Raw genomic sequence first — 13,775 nt, 5'->3', positions numbered from 1 at the left:
CTGTGCAGGGGATGAAGGTGGAGCTGATGGGAAGGAGAGGCAGGTGGGATATGTGGAGGCTTCAGCACAGGAGCTCTGTGGGGAGCAGAACAGGCAGAAATCGCCCTCAGTCCCACCCTCGCCATCCCCTGTCCTCCTTCACTGCATCACCCCTGCCAGAGCCACACAGCAGTGGGGACACAGACCCCAAAGGGCCACCACTGTCCCTGCTGTCTCCCAGCCAGCCCCTAGGGAGGGCAGCGAAGCCACCGCCACGTCCTTGGCTGCTGGTGTCCTTCTTTTGTCCTTGTAGAACAATCACGAGCGCGGGAGGCTGGGGGAGCTCGGGGTGGTTGGTGCAGCTCTGCAGTGTACAGCTGGGGTTTAGGGGTTTTCCTTTCAAAACAACGAATGTGTGTTTGTAATTTGTAATGATTAAAAAGAAGAAAAAAAAAAGAGGAAAAAAAATGTGCCAAAAAATGTACGAAGCATTTCATTTCCCTTCATACATCTCTGTTTTTATAAGAACAATGTGAAAATTGATGGGATTAAATATTTTTGAACATGATAAACTAGTTCCGTGGGAAGCTCGAGCATTCAGTATAACCTTGATAACAATTGTTCTGTATTTTTAAATGTCTGAAATCAGTTTGCAGATGCTCTGGCCACAGGCTGCAGCCATGCAGGGCAGGTGATGGCCAGGTACACTGCATGCCCTGCTCTGGGATGGTGGCCCAAAGCCACTGGCTTGGCTCTGAGTGCCAGGTCCTGCCCTGGTGCAGCCCCATGGTGCCCTCTGCTCCTGTGGGATGGAGGTATCTGAGCCCTGCTGGGACATGAGGTGACCTGGCATGGCCCTGGGGACATCTCCTCTCTCTGGGTCACCCCACAGCATTGCCCCTTCCCATGCCAGCCCACCCCAGTGATGTCTCACAGAGTGGGTGGGAGTCTGGGTGCTGCCCTTAGGCACTGGGACCCTACTGGAGACTCTTGGCCCTGTCACAATGGACATGCAGAAAGTTCTGGGGAGCCCTGGTAGCCCAGCCCCATTGGGCAGGGGGTCTGTGGGGACCCACCCTGCCTGTGCCCTACTCCCCCACTGGCCACCCAACAACCTGTGGCTGTCACCTGGCAGCTCCCCAAAACTACAGGGAGACCATTGTGGGGACAGGAGGGGGCTGCCTCACCTGCCCCCCAGTATGCAGGGCGCTGCATCCCACCCGGAGCAGGCAGAAAAATCTTGCGAGAATCACAGGGCTGGGTGGGAAAGGTCCCCCCCTGCTCCCTGAGAGCCTCTCTGGCCTGAGCTGCCCTGGTGGGGGAAGTAACAAGCCCCTGCGAGGTTTTCCTCCAGCATCAGGTGTGGGCAGGGCAAGGCTTTGGGGGGACCAGGGGACCCTGAGCACAGCCTGGTGGCAGCACGGTGGCTGTCACCTCGCCAAGGAGCAGCGCCACCGGGACACCCCAGCTGGAATAGCACTCCCTGATGCCAGCAGCCCCAAGTGTCCCTGGCAGCAGGGAGGGAGGGGGATGCTCAGCCCACTCTACACCCCACACCCCGGGAAATGCCCGGCCGAGGAAACCTGGGCCTCCCATCTGACCCTGCCCCTTTGCACCCAAAACAATGCAACGGCGCTGCCCTCCCCAGGCGTGCTTTTAACCAAGGTTACGCTGTGACATCGATAATGGCTTTGCTCAGCAGCTGCCAGGCTAATGCACGGGGGGCGAGGGAGCCAAGGCTCTGATGCAGAGCATTCCTGGGGGAGGGAGATTGGGTTATTTTTGGACAGAGATTGCAAGAGAATTAAAATGAAGGGAAAAAAAAAAAAAAAAAAGCCCTTCGTGCTGCCGTTCCTCCTCGGTGACGTAAAGCCGGAGCCAATCTCTGGCCTCAGGCGTTGTGCTGCGGTTGGAGCTTTGTCTGGGCCCAGCAGCCTCGGCCACAACCGCCTCCCCCGCCTGAGGCTGGGCGGGGACACAGCGGGGCCGTGCCGCGGCAGTCACAGGGCTGGGGGACTCCCGAGGTCAGGGATGGAGCAGCAGGGACCCCTTGATTCCTTGCAAGCTGCATTGGAAGCTGGTGAGGGCAACAGCATCCCTGCCCAGCCCAGATCAGGCACAGCTTCCTGCCCACTCCAGGTCAGGCACAGCATCCCTGCCCAGCCCAGAAGGCTGGGAAAAGCCCTGGGATGCACTTGGCACAGCTCTGCCAGCGACACCCTGGCAGGAGCCCAGTCTGTGGGCAGCCTCCTGGCTCCAGTGGTTCCTTCTCCCTTTTCCTGAGCTGTCCTCCTGGGGCAGACACTGCCAGTGTCCTCCCCTCAGCTGTTGCCAAAACTGTGCTTGTGTTCTGCCAGAGCTGGGATTTCCTGGAATGTTTAGGCTGGAGCTGGGGCAGTGCTCCTGGAGGGGCCTTCCCTGCGCTGAGGAATCACAGAATCATGGAATCATTGGTTTGGGTTAGAAAGGACTTTTAAAGTGCATCTTGTTCCAACCCCTTGCCATAGGCAGGGACACCTTCCACCATTCCAGGTTGCTCCAAGCCCTATCTAATGTAGCCTTGAACAATTCCAGGGACTGAGCAGTCATAGCTCTCTGGGCAGCCTGTGCCAGGGCCTCACCACTCCCAGGAAGAATTTCTTTTCAATATTCTATCTAAACCTATTCTCAGTTTTAAGCCAGTCCTTGTCCTGTGCCTCCACACCCTCTTCAAAACTCCCTCTCTAGCTCTCTTGCAGCCTGCAGAAAAGCCAGGTTGATCTGCAGGGAAGAGATGAGTGGTGGAGCTGGGGACCAGGGGCTGGTCCAGAGGCAGCAGAGAGCTCAGAAGGAAGAGGCAGGGGAGAAAGGAGGGGAGAGCCCAGAGCCGCGGAGCCTGCGAGTGCCGACAGAGGGATGCATGTGCTATCTGCCAGGAGCAGGAGCTGTGCCTGAGGCTGGGGGGATCTGGGAAGGAGCAGGATGGAAAAAATTCCCGTTCCTTTCATCCTGCAGCACACAACACGGCCAGGGTCCTGCAGCAGCACACCGGGCTGGGGAATGTGCTTGTGGGGGCACGGGGAAGTGGCAGGAGCAAACAGGAGGCAAAAAATGTGCCAGGATGGAAAACAAAGTGCATTTTAGGACTGCCAGGGATGAAGCTGCTCGGAGGAAGCACAAGCACACCTGAGAGGCTGTGCAGGACAGCTCGGCTTCCACTCCCAGAGCCCTGAGCAGTGCCAGGGGAGGATGCGTGGGCACCGGATGGCAAAATCTGCAAAACAAGGCAGGGCTTTCCTTGTGCCCTGTGGCGGCAACACGTGTCCTGCACGGCTCCTCGTGGCACCGCCACAGGGCAGGGCAGGGCAGGGCAGGGCAGGGCAGGGCAGGGCAGGGCAGGGCAGGGCAGCGCTACCAGGGCTCTGCCTGGCCCCGGGATCTGCCTGGACCCAGGAACTGCCTGCACTGGGATCTGTCTGCACCTGGGCGATGGAGGAGGAAGGACTGGAGCTCTGGATCCCCTGGGACTCCCAGAACTGACAGCATTGGCTTAGGGGAACAGGAAATGGGTTGGGGAGGGAAAAGGCAAGCAGGAGGACTCACGACAGTTTCTCCACTAGCACTAAATAGTTGTCAAGGGACGCTCCAAGCTGGGAACAGTCTCCCCCCATCCCTGGTGCCGCAGCACAGCCTCACATCCTCGCTGAGGCATTCCCTGGCTGCCTGCATCTTGGGCATTGCCTCGCTGGGACCTCCTGTCCCCTGCATGCCAGATGCATTTATTCTTGGAGACAAGCAGCCCCTGCAACCCGAGGGCTGCAGCACAAGGGGCGGAATCCCCGGATTTCTGAATCCCCAATTCAGGAGCCTGTGCTCCTGAATCCCTGGAACCAGAACCCTGCACCTTCCGACTGCTGCATCCCTAATAGCCCGTGTCCCTGGAGGCAGTCCCCATTCCCTTGGTGGCTGCATCCCTGTGTGCTCCCACCCCTGGGACCAGCATCCCCAGACTGCTGCAGCTCCCAGCGCCTGAATCCTTGGAGCCGCCGTCCCCGCGCGTCCCGCTGCACCCCCGGTGCCCCCGCACCTCCCGCGCTGCCGCTACCCAGCCCCCGCGTCCCGGGATGCCCGGGGCCAGGATGGGCGCTCCCTCGGGGACCATCGCCGCCTCCTCCAGCCGCTCCATCCCCCGGGACCCCTCCCGAGTGCCGCAACCCCGCGGCTCCCCCGCCCCTCCGGGCCCCTCCCGGCAGCGCGAGGCGGGAGCGCGGGGCGGGAGCGCGGGGCGGGGGCGGGCGCGGGCGCGGCGCGGGGCGGGCGCGGGGGCGGGCGGGCTGTGCGGGGCCGGGGCCGCAGCTGCCGCCCGGCGCGGTCCCGGCGGGGGCGGCGCGGCCCCTCCTGCCCGGGCTGCTGGGAGTTGTGGTCCGCGGCGGCGGCGGAGCGGCGCGGAGGGAGCGCGGCCCCGCACGGCCCCGCACGGCCCGGCGCGGGCGGCAGGTCGGTACCGCAGCGCTCCGCAGCGCATCGCGGGGGGGCCGCGGGGGCGCGGGGCGGCAGCGGGACCCGCGGCGGGGGCGCAGCCCGAACCCCCCCTCCCCGGCCGGGGCAGGGGCTCGGCGTCGGGCGGGCGGCACGGCCGCGCCGGGTGACAGCGCGGCGGCAGGTGCCACCGGCGCGCCGGGTGATGGGACACCGGCACGGCCGTGCCATTGCCACGCCGGGTGATGCGGCCACAGCGGTGATACCCGCTGACGCCGCCACGCCGGGTGACACCGTCACACTGGGTGAGAGCAACGCGCGGGTGACAGTTACTCTGGTGCCACCGGCGGGGTGGCATGCTCAGGAGAGGGTGAAGGGAGCACCCACTGCTCTCGTTCCGGAGTGGCAGCGGGCATCCCGCCTCATCCCAAGGCTCCTGCTCTTCATGATGCTCCCAGAGGCGACACCTGCCGTGCCGAACCGAGGACATCCCCGTCACTGCAGGCCCACGGCCCGGGGACCCTGACTGGGCTGAGCCGAACCTGCTGCCTCCAGGAGATGCCGTGGCCACCACGGAGTCACTGAGATGCAACTTTTTGCTGCATCGAAGCCTATGCCTTCCTTATGTAACACGGCTGCTGCTGGCACGGTGCTCGCCTCCACGTCCTGCACAACTTCGGTGCAACGTGGAATTGATCTCCTCTCCCTGAATGGCTCTGCCATTATCATTAGCTGAGGAGCCTTTTCTGGCATCTCAGGCCAGGAGTGCTGGATGTGACCCGTGTGGGTGCAGGGCTGTGGCTGGGAGGTGACAGCACCCACTGGGTGCCCTGTGCAGCCCCAGCTACATGATGCGTGTTGGGAGCAGTGCCGATGTTTGGGGCCCTGCCCCAGCGCTGGCACAGCCCCTGTGGGTGTGGGTTTGGTCAGGTTTGCAGTGGGGTGGCTGTGCTGGCACAGGAGGCAGCTCCTGGGCAGGTCCCATGGAGACTGTGCCCAGAGGATCCCAGGGCTCTGCAGCCCGAGGCTCCCAGGCTCTGTGGGGTCAGGCAGGCAGTGTGTGGGCACGGGGGCTTGGATTTCTTGCTGCTCTGATGGTTTCCCCCTGATCTGAGGTGTTGTCTGCATCCCTGGGGCAGCACTGGGGCCATGTTTGTGCTGTGCCACCCTTGCAGGGTGTGACTCTGACTGGGGACCCCGAGGCTGTCAGACCCCCCCAAGCTCTGTTCCCCTTTGTGTTCCCATCAGCTCTGACTGAGCGTGGCTGCTGTGCCTGAGCAGTTCCCTTTGTAGGGCAGGAGCCACCCTGAATACCCATCACCCAGGGCTCTACTCCCTCCTAACATGCTCCAGTCCTGCAGGTAGCATGGGGGTTGTGCTGGCCTCAGGGGACATCCCTGGCACCGACTCTGTGGTTGCACCCCGGGAACGGAGGCCTGGGCGGGAGAAGCGGGAGTGTCTGGAGGGATGCCAGCCGTGGAGATAGAGGAAAGTTATCTTGAGATTCCCTGGAGGCTGTGACATGCCACGTGGACTGCAGATCCCGGGATGGGGCATGCAGGCAGCACGCTACAAGGAAGTAGGGTGGAGGGAGGTAGGGTGTGTGGACATTCCTCCCTGGAGTGTTACACTGCCTGAATTACAGGTCTCCAGCCCTGCAGTATGTCCCTGCTGTATGGTCAGATCCCATCTGCAGCCCGTCTCCATCACTATTGATAAGGAAATGCACGTTGAGAGGCTGCAGGACCTTGGCAGGAAGGGCTGAGGAGGGTTTGGATGGCTTTCCTGGCTCATAAGCCCATCCTGCTACTTAGAGTCAGTGCTCTTACTGGTGAGCTGGTGAAATCAAACAAGCCAACCTGAGCTGCCTCTGTTGCCACCACCCCGACCTACTCCTGTGGCCATGTACTGGCCCTGTGGCAATGTGCTGGCTGAGGTCTGGGCTCTCCCACAGATCAGTCTCTGGAGGGAGAGTCACTTCAGAGCCATCAGATGGAAGGGATAAGCTGATGTGCTGCCAGATGGGGCAGTGAAGTGTGTACTCTCAGTGTATATTCACTTAGCAGCCAGATTTCAGACATGATAAGGCAGCAGCTTAGGAGAGAAACTGGAGGACGAGCAGGAGGGGACATTGTCACTGGGGCAGTGGGAGATGGGGTCTGGGTCGGGGCCTTTTATTTGGGTATTTGTGGAAGATGTTGTTGAGAGCACTGGGGAATTTACTCAGCATGGGCAGATGTTGGGCTCCTTATCCACCATCCCCTCCTTGAGGAGCCAGTGCCCCACAGAGTCCTAGCGCACAGCTCCAACTGTATCCCGTGCACTGACCCCAGCAGGGACCCCACGGGGCAGCCCTCTCCCTAACACCTCTGGGTTTCTCTCCCCAGAACCTCCCTCCAGCACTGCCTTTCAGGATGATGGGCCCAGGAACACCAGCGGGGACCCTCCGGCCACGTGGCTGCTGACCCAGGGATGCTGCCAGGCACCGCTGCCAATGCAGAGCTCAGGGCCGAGCAGGGCAGAGCCACCACTCCGCTCACCCATGGCAGCCCCTTCCCGCCGTGCCCTGGCCCGGCTGCATGGTGTGGGTGCCCCTGAGCCCCACAAGCAGTGACCGCCGGGCCCTGCTGCGTGCTCCCAGCACCACCACCATGTCTTTGGAGTGGCTGTCAGACTGGAGCTGGTCCCTGGACGGACTCCGGGATTTCATTGCCACGGGCATCCAGTCTTTCCGGGACTGCGACGCCACGGCCCTGGTGGCTGTCGCCTGCCTGCTGGTCCTCTTCGTGTGGTACTGCTACCACGTGGGGCGGGAGCAGCCCCGCGCCTACGCCACAGTGAACGCGCTGATTCAGAGCGCCGAGGCCAACGGGGTGCAGAACGGGTTCGTGTACTGCCAGTCGCCTGAGTGCGTGCGCTGCTCGCACCACGACGGCCTCAACCAGAAACTCTACCACAACCTGCAGGAGTACGCCAAGCGCTACTCCTGGTCCGGCATGGGCAGGATCCACAAGGGCATCCGTGAGCAGGGCCGCTACCTCAACAGCCGGCCCTCCATCCAGAAGCCAGAAGTCTTCTTCCTGCCTGACTTGCCCACCACGCCCTACTTCTCCCGGGACGCTCAAAAGCACGACGTGGAGTTGCTGGAGCGCAACTTCCAGACCATCCTGTGTGAGTTTGAGACCCTGTACAAGGCGTTCTCAAACTGCAGCCTCCCTCAAGGATGGAAAATGAACAGCACGCCCAGTGGGGAGTGGTTCACCTTCTACCTGGTGAACCAGGGCATGTGCGTGCCCAGGAACTGCCGGAGATGCCCACGGACGTACCGCTTGCTCGGGAGCCTCCGTACCTGCATTGGCAACAATGTCTTTGGGAACGCCTGCATCTCTGTGCTGAGCCCGGGCACTGTCATCGCCGAGCACTACGGGCCCACCAACATCCGCATCCGCTGCCACCTCGGTGAGTGTCTGGCACTGTGGTTCATGTGTCGAGAGGGTGTGGAGGGTGGCAGCTGTGCCTGGAGCTGCAGAAGCCCCAAAAGTGTCTCTGGCACCCTGTGCTCTTGGGGCTCAGACACCTTTGGCCTGAGGAAGGTTTTGGGGGCTTTGTTGGTACTCAGTCTCTGGGTATCTGAAATCCCCAGCATCTCCAGATCAGCAGCAGGAGGGTTTCACCTCCTCCTCCTGTTGACCCAGGGCCGTGGACTCTTGCTGGTGTGTGATACAGGACTGATTTTACATAAGGGTCTCTGAGCATCCCCCTCTGTGCAGGCAGGTCCCTTTCCCATCCCAGGATGTGGGGCAGCCTGGGGCGCTGCTCCAGGACTGTGTTGTGCCACTGGCAGCTCCCCTCTCCTGGAATCTCGGCTGCTCTGCATGGGACATGGGTGGATGGGAGCAGAGATGCTGCTTTGGGGTTTGCAAAGCTGCAAGTGAGGGCTGGGGGGTCCTGGGGTGTCCCCTGCGGTGGGTCAGGCACAGTGCTCCCTGCTCTGCAGGCAGGGACGGGGAGAGCCCACACGGCACAGATGGCTGGGCTGGCACAGCACCGGCCGTGCCGGGGGAGGCACCGCACGGGCCCGGCTGGCAAACACCAACCGCGCCTGTTCAGCCAACAGCTCGGGTAAACACACCCAGGCACTGCTGGCCATTTGTTGGGAATTGTTTTCAGAGCTGATCTCAGGAGCTGCCCTTGCTGGTGCCAGGAGGAAGCTTGTCACTGACCCCTCTCTCTGGGGCACTGGGAGATGTGCTGCCCTCATGAGGGGCTGGGAGAGGCTCCTGGGAGGAGCCAGTGATGTCTGAGTGGGCTCAGGTGAGCACACCTGGAGCACACACACCCTGGGCAGAGGAATGACATGGGTCAGTTGCTTGTCCTTCCGCTGGGACTCGGCATTAGGCCGGGGGCACACTGGCACCCCTACCTTGGTGCTGGGAATGCAGCTCTTGCTGTGCTCAGGGCATGGATGTGTTAAAGACACAACCTGCCCTTTCTGGCACCTGGATCTGCAAAGCCAGCACAGCCATCAGTGGGGCAAGTCACTCCCGAGGATTTGCTCCATGGGCCAGGGCAGCATCCCGAGGGTGTGGGTGGGATGGAAGGGCTGCAGGCTGCTCCCTCCCTCCATCCGCCCGCAGCTCAGCTTCCCTGTTCCAGCATCTCCAGCTGAGGCTGTTGTGCAGGGAAATGGCTTTGGGTTTTGCAGCCTTTGAAACAGCAGCTTTGTAGTCCCAGCTTTGCCGGGCAGCTGGGAGTCCCTGCTGCGCTGGCTGGGTTTGGCATCTCTCTTGAATCCGTCCTGCTCGTTTGCTGCACCGTTACCATTCGGGAGCCACGTGAGCCCTGACCCCTTTCTCCACCACGGCCACATCTTCAGGGCAGGATGTCTCTGCAGCAGCTCCAGTGTCCCCAGCACTGCAGGGGGTGACAGTCCTGGTGCAGGAGGTGATGGGATCAACCCCTGTCAAACTGCCTTGGCTTGTGCTGGTATTTTAGGAAAAGACCCATTTTATTTCTAAGGTTGTCCTTCATGTGGCCCTCACAGAGCTGCTTCCCTATGGGCATTTTGTGACTCCCCCAGATTTCTGTCCTTGCAGCTCCATGGGTCACCCTGAGACAGCACCTTGGGTGGAGACTGTGGGATGAGGCAGGTCCCTGGGGAGCTTGAGGCAGAGCCACAACTGAGCCCCTATTTTCCAGCTCTAGTATAATTCCTGTTCTCCAAGCCTTGCCTGGGGCAGGGTCTCGCTGCAGGGCTGGAGGAAGGAGCAGGCAGGATCTGCCTTTGGTCCTGAAGCTGGAAAATATCCCAGGAGCCTGGCTCCCTGTGCACACCTTGGGGCCTTGGGCTCTGGGGACTGGGAAGCTGTTCCAGATATGAAAGTAGTGCCTGCAGGGCTGAGCTTGCTGGGTAACAGTGAAAAGGCAGGAGGGAGCAGACAGGGGGTGAGGCAGGGGCTGAGCTGCTCCAGGCTTGGAGTTCAGGTCACTCCCTGCAGGGGAGCGGCCCCTCAGCAGCCACATGGAGCTCACTCAGAGCTCAGTTTGCTCCCTGCTGCCCCACCACAGGGAACTCGGCACGGCCTGACCCTCCCTGTCCTCTCTCTTTTGTGCCTGAAGGTCTGAAGACACCCAGCAACTGCGAGCTGGTGGTGGGGGGCGAGCCCCAGTGCTGGGCCGAGGGCCGGTGCCTGCTCTTCGACGACTCCTTCCTGCACACGGCGTTCCACGAAGGTGAGTTCAGTGTGTGGGGCCTCGTGGTGTCCCCTTTGTGTTGGGGACTGGGGATGAGTCAGGGGGGCACCCATGCCCAGTCCCTTCTGCTGCCCCAGCAGGGCTGGGTCCCTGTGTCCTGAGGGGCTCAGGGCCATGGCCTGCCCCAGATGGGAGAGCCCTGTCCCTGGCATGGCAGGGCTCCCCATGAACACGCTCCCCCTCCCTCACAGTGCTGGGACATCCTGACACCCTTTCCTGGCACACCCCTGGAGCCCCTCAGCCAGCCCATGGCTCGCTCCCATCCCGACTTGCTCGTGGTGCTGTCGCAGCAGTGCCAGCCCAGCACAGGGCCTGCTGACCCTCTTCCCTCCATAGTAGCTCGGCTTCCTTCATCACCGAGCTCTGCAGGGCAGTTCCAGCTGCCGTGCCATGGCCTCGGCCTCCTCCTCCTGCCCTCAGAAACCCCTTTTGTCACCCAGGCAGGGAGCAGAGTCCCTCGCCAGCCCAGCAAGGCAGGAGCCCTGACCTCCACCCTGCTGAGGGAGCAGCACACACAGTCGTGCTCTTCAGTCTGACCAAGGGCATTAGCAATTGCCCAAATCCCTTCCTTGCTCCATCTGCAGCCCTGCTGCTGCTCGGTGCTGACAGGCCAGCAGGAGAGCAGCCTCATGCCCGCTGGATTGTTGGATTGTTCCTCCTTCCTCCTGACGGAGCCTGTTCCGCTCCAGCTCTCCCGGATTATCCGGCATTAGTCGCCCGTGGCATAAAAGCATCAGGCAGAGCTGTTCTACACAGGGGGGAGTATGAGGAGAGAGTGGGAGAACAAAAGCTGTTGCTTCCACATCAAACCTGCTGTGGGATCGGGAAGCCCAGCTCTGTGCAGGGCCGGGAAGGCCGGAGAGGCGCAGCAGCCGCTCCCTGCACAGATCCAGGACGCAGCTCCAAGGAGGCCCTGCCTCAGGAATCCTCCATGCACAAAGCAGGCCTGGCAGGGAGGAGCGTGCACTGTGTCCCTGAATTCCCAGTAAGCAGCTGTTTACTGGGGAGGTGCCTCCCTGCCCTCACTGTGTGTTTCCACTCCCTCAGGTGCCCCGGAGGAAGGTCCCCGTGTGGTGTTCATGGTGGACCTGTGGCACCCCAACGTGGCGGCGGCCGAGCGCCAAGCCCTCGATTTCATCTTCGCGCCGGGACGATGACGGCGCTGCCCGGCCTGGTGGGTTCAGGGCAGCTCAGCCGGGGCCCTCTCCCGGCACACAGCCTCGGTGCTTCCTCCCGGGGGTCTTGTAAATGGAAACTGTGACGTGTATCCGCGCCCATCTCTTTCCTCCATCCTTGGCTTCAGGGATTCTTTTCCAAGCGCCGGAGCCTCGGCCCCGCCGGGGCTCGCTGCCAACCCTGCTCCATTGTGTTCTGTTGCTACTGTGTTTTGCGGTGTTCAGAAGTAGAGTAACAAACCCAAGGGTGCTCGTTTGAATGTAATGTAAAATTTTTCTCGTGGTCATCAAAGGAACAACACACACACACACACACACACACACACACCATAACAGCCAACCAGCCTGCCCTGCCCGGGATGGACGGACAGGTGGACACTGGGGGCTGCCATGGGCACTGTGCTTCCCTCAGGCTGGGTCTGATGGGCTGGGCAGGGCACAGCTCTGCTCACAAAGAACCCTTCTGGGGCTCCTGCTTCCTCCTCCATGTGCCAGCTGGGGCACCCCAGCCCTCCTGCCCTCAGAAACCCCTTTTGTCACCCAGGCAGGGAGCAGAGTTGATCGCCAGCCCAGCAAGGCAGGAGCCCTGACCTTCACCCTGCTGAGGGAGCAGCACACACAGCAGCTCTTCAGTCTGACCAAGGGTGTTAGCAATTGCCCAAATCCCTTCCTTGCTCTATCTGCAACCCTCAGTTTTCCCAGCTCCCAGCTGGTAGGCCCTGCAGGGGCAGGGATGCTGTTTGGAAACAGAGAATGGGGGTTTTGTCTGTCTGTAGGAAGAAAGGAGGTCACCATTCCTTCTGCTGCTCCATCTTCTCCTTTCCTCAAGCCAGGGCAGGAACACACAGCGGCAGCTCCCATGGACCTGACACCACAAGACAGCTTCCCAAGGGGGGCTAATTCTGCAGCCTGAACAATGAGGCCCCACCCTGAGGTCCTGCCCACCTAGGGACTACCACGCTTTTCCTAAAGTCCCCCAGCACCAGAGTCTGTTTTGGGGTCTGGGGGCTGGTTTATAACACCCCCCAAAGAAAAGTGTGTGGTGGATACTCACAGCTCTAGCTGGAACCCTTTGCCTCTGTGCCCTGCCCAGGAGGGACCAGCCCTGTCCCCCAACAACTTCTTTACAGACTTTTCAGTGAGTCAATTGCAAGAGAAGGAAGAAATTTCAAATACATCTGAGATATTTTTTACACCCGTCTTGTTACAGACTACCTGAAGTGCATGATTTCTACACGCATTGGCTACCTGGACACAGGCCCTGGGGAAGCAGGCTGGCTCTGTCCAAAGGTTGGTAACATTCATACAGTGGATAAGCAAAGATTATCAATAAACAGTTGTGCTGAAAACAGAATGGGCTTTGCCTGCTGCTCTAATGAGTCCAGGGTCAAGCAAACACTGAGGGGTTGGGTCCTGCTTATCTAGCTGCTGGTGGGGAGAAGTGGCCTGGAAAGAGCAGGAGCTGCAGGGTGGGAAGGGGCACGGGCCTGTTTGCCAGGGATACAGTGAGAAAGGCTAGTGCTCAAAAATACCCAGCCCATGGAAACTCTGTCCTGACCAGCCACAGCCTCCCAGGCCTGGATTTGGCCAGGTTGGATGGGGCCCTGAGCAACCTGGTCTAGTGGGTGAATCCTTGCCCATGGCAGGAACTTGCAGATGGATGTTTGAGCTCTTTTCCAACCCAAACCATCCTGGGATTCTGTGATGTCTGTGGAGTCCAGGCTGCCATGGAGCACAGGGAGCATCTCCCACAGCCTGCTGGTGGGGGACAGCTGTGGGTTCCAGCCCTGCTGCCTGGCCCAGGGCAGCAGAGACTGTCCACAGCCATCCCCAGGAGCAGCTGTAGGCCTGAAGCTCCTCACAGAAGCCATCAGCCTTGCCAGAGCATCCACAAAACATTTCAGGAATTGCTTCCAGCTGCTTGCACTGATTCATCAAAGGCAGCAGCTTCCCAGGAGCAGCTCCAGGGCAGAGGGTGCTGCTCAAATCCCACCCAACTGCCTGCAAACCAATGCCTCACCCCCTTAAGCACAAAGCCAGCTTGGCAGGGCAGGAATTTCTCCCCATGAGCCCCCCTGGCAGCACTCAGACAGGCCCAGCTGATGGAGCAGATTAAAAATGCCCCATTTTTAAACATCTTCTCCAGCACAGCCATCGCCCTGAGGGCTGCGAGCTCTCTGTGTGCTGTTCCCTCCTGACCAGCACAGGGCTGGGTGGGCAGGCAGGGGCTGGGTGGGCAGATTCAGCCTGAGCATCTGAAGGAGCAGAGCCAGCCCAGCTGTTCCTGGCTGGCAGACGGCTCAGCAGATTGCAGCGCAGGATCCCTGACGGCAGCAGGCAGGAGCATCCATCCGGTTTGTGCTTTGCTGCTGTGCCAAATCTCCCTCCTGTCCCTCTCAGGCTTTTCCT

At 60.9% G+C, this 13,775-nt stretch overlaps 1 protein-coding gene across 1 annotated transcript; it reads left to right on the top strand.

The window, feature by feature from the left end:
- Positions 1 to 6,869: 6,869 nt before the first annotated feature.
- On the top strand, positions 6,870 to 13,513 carry ASPHD2 (aspartate beta-hydroxylase domain containing 2). Its single transcript, XM_030230273.2, has 3 exons — positions 6,870 to 7,896; positions 10,057 to 10,170; positions 11,239 to 13,513. Exons 1-3 carry the CDS (start codon positions 7,017 to 7,019, stop codon positions 11,346 to 11,348), a joined length of 1,104 nt encoding a protein of 367 aa, XP_030086133.2. The 5' UTR covers positions 6,870 to 7,016; the 3' UTR covers positions 11,349 to 13,513.
- The last annotated feature ends 262 nt before the right edge of the window (positions 13,514 to 13,775 follow it).

The sequence above is a fragment of the Serinus canaria genome, chromosome 15 (genome assembly GCF_022539315.1).
Source record: "Serinus canaria isolate serCan28SL12 chromosome 15, serCan2020, whole genome shotgun sequence".
Classification (NCBI taxonomy): domain Eukaryota; kingdom Metazoa; phylum Chordata; class Aves; order Passeriformes; family Fringillidae; genus Serinus; species Serinus canaria.
This window is presented reverse-complemented; position numbering and strand designations above follow the sequence as displayed.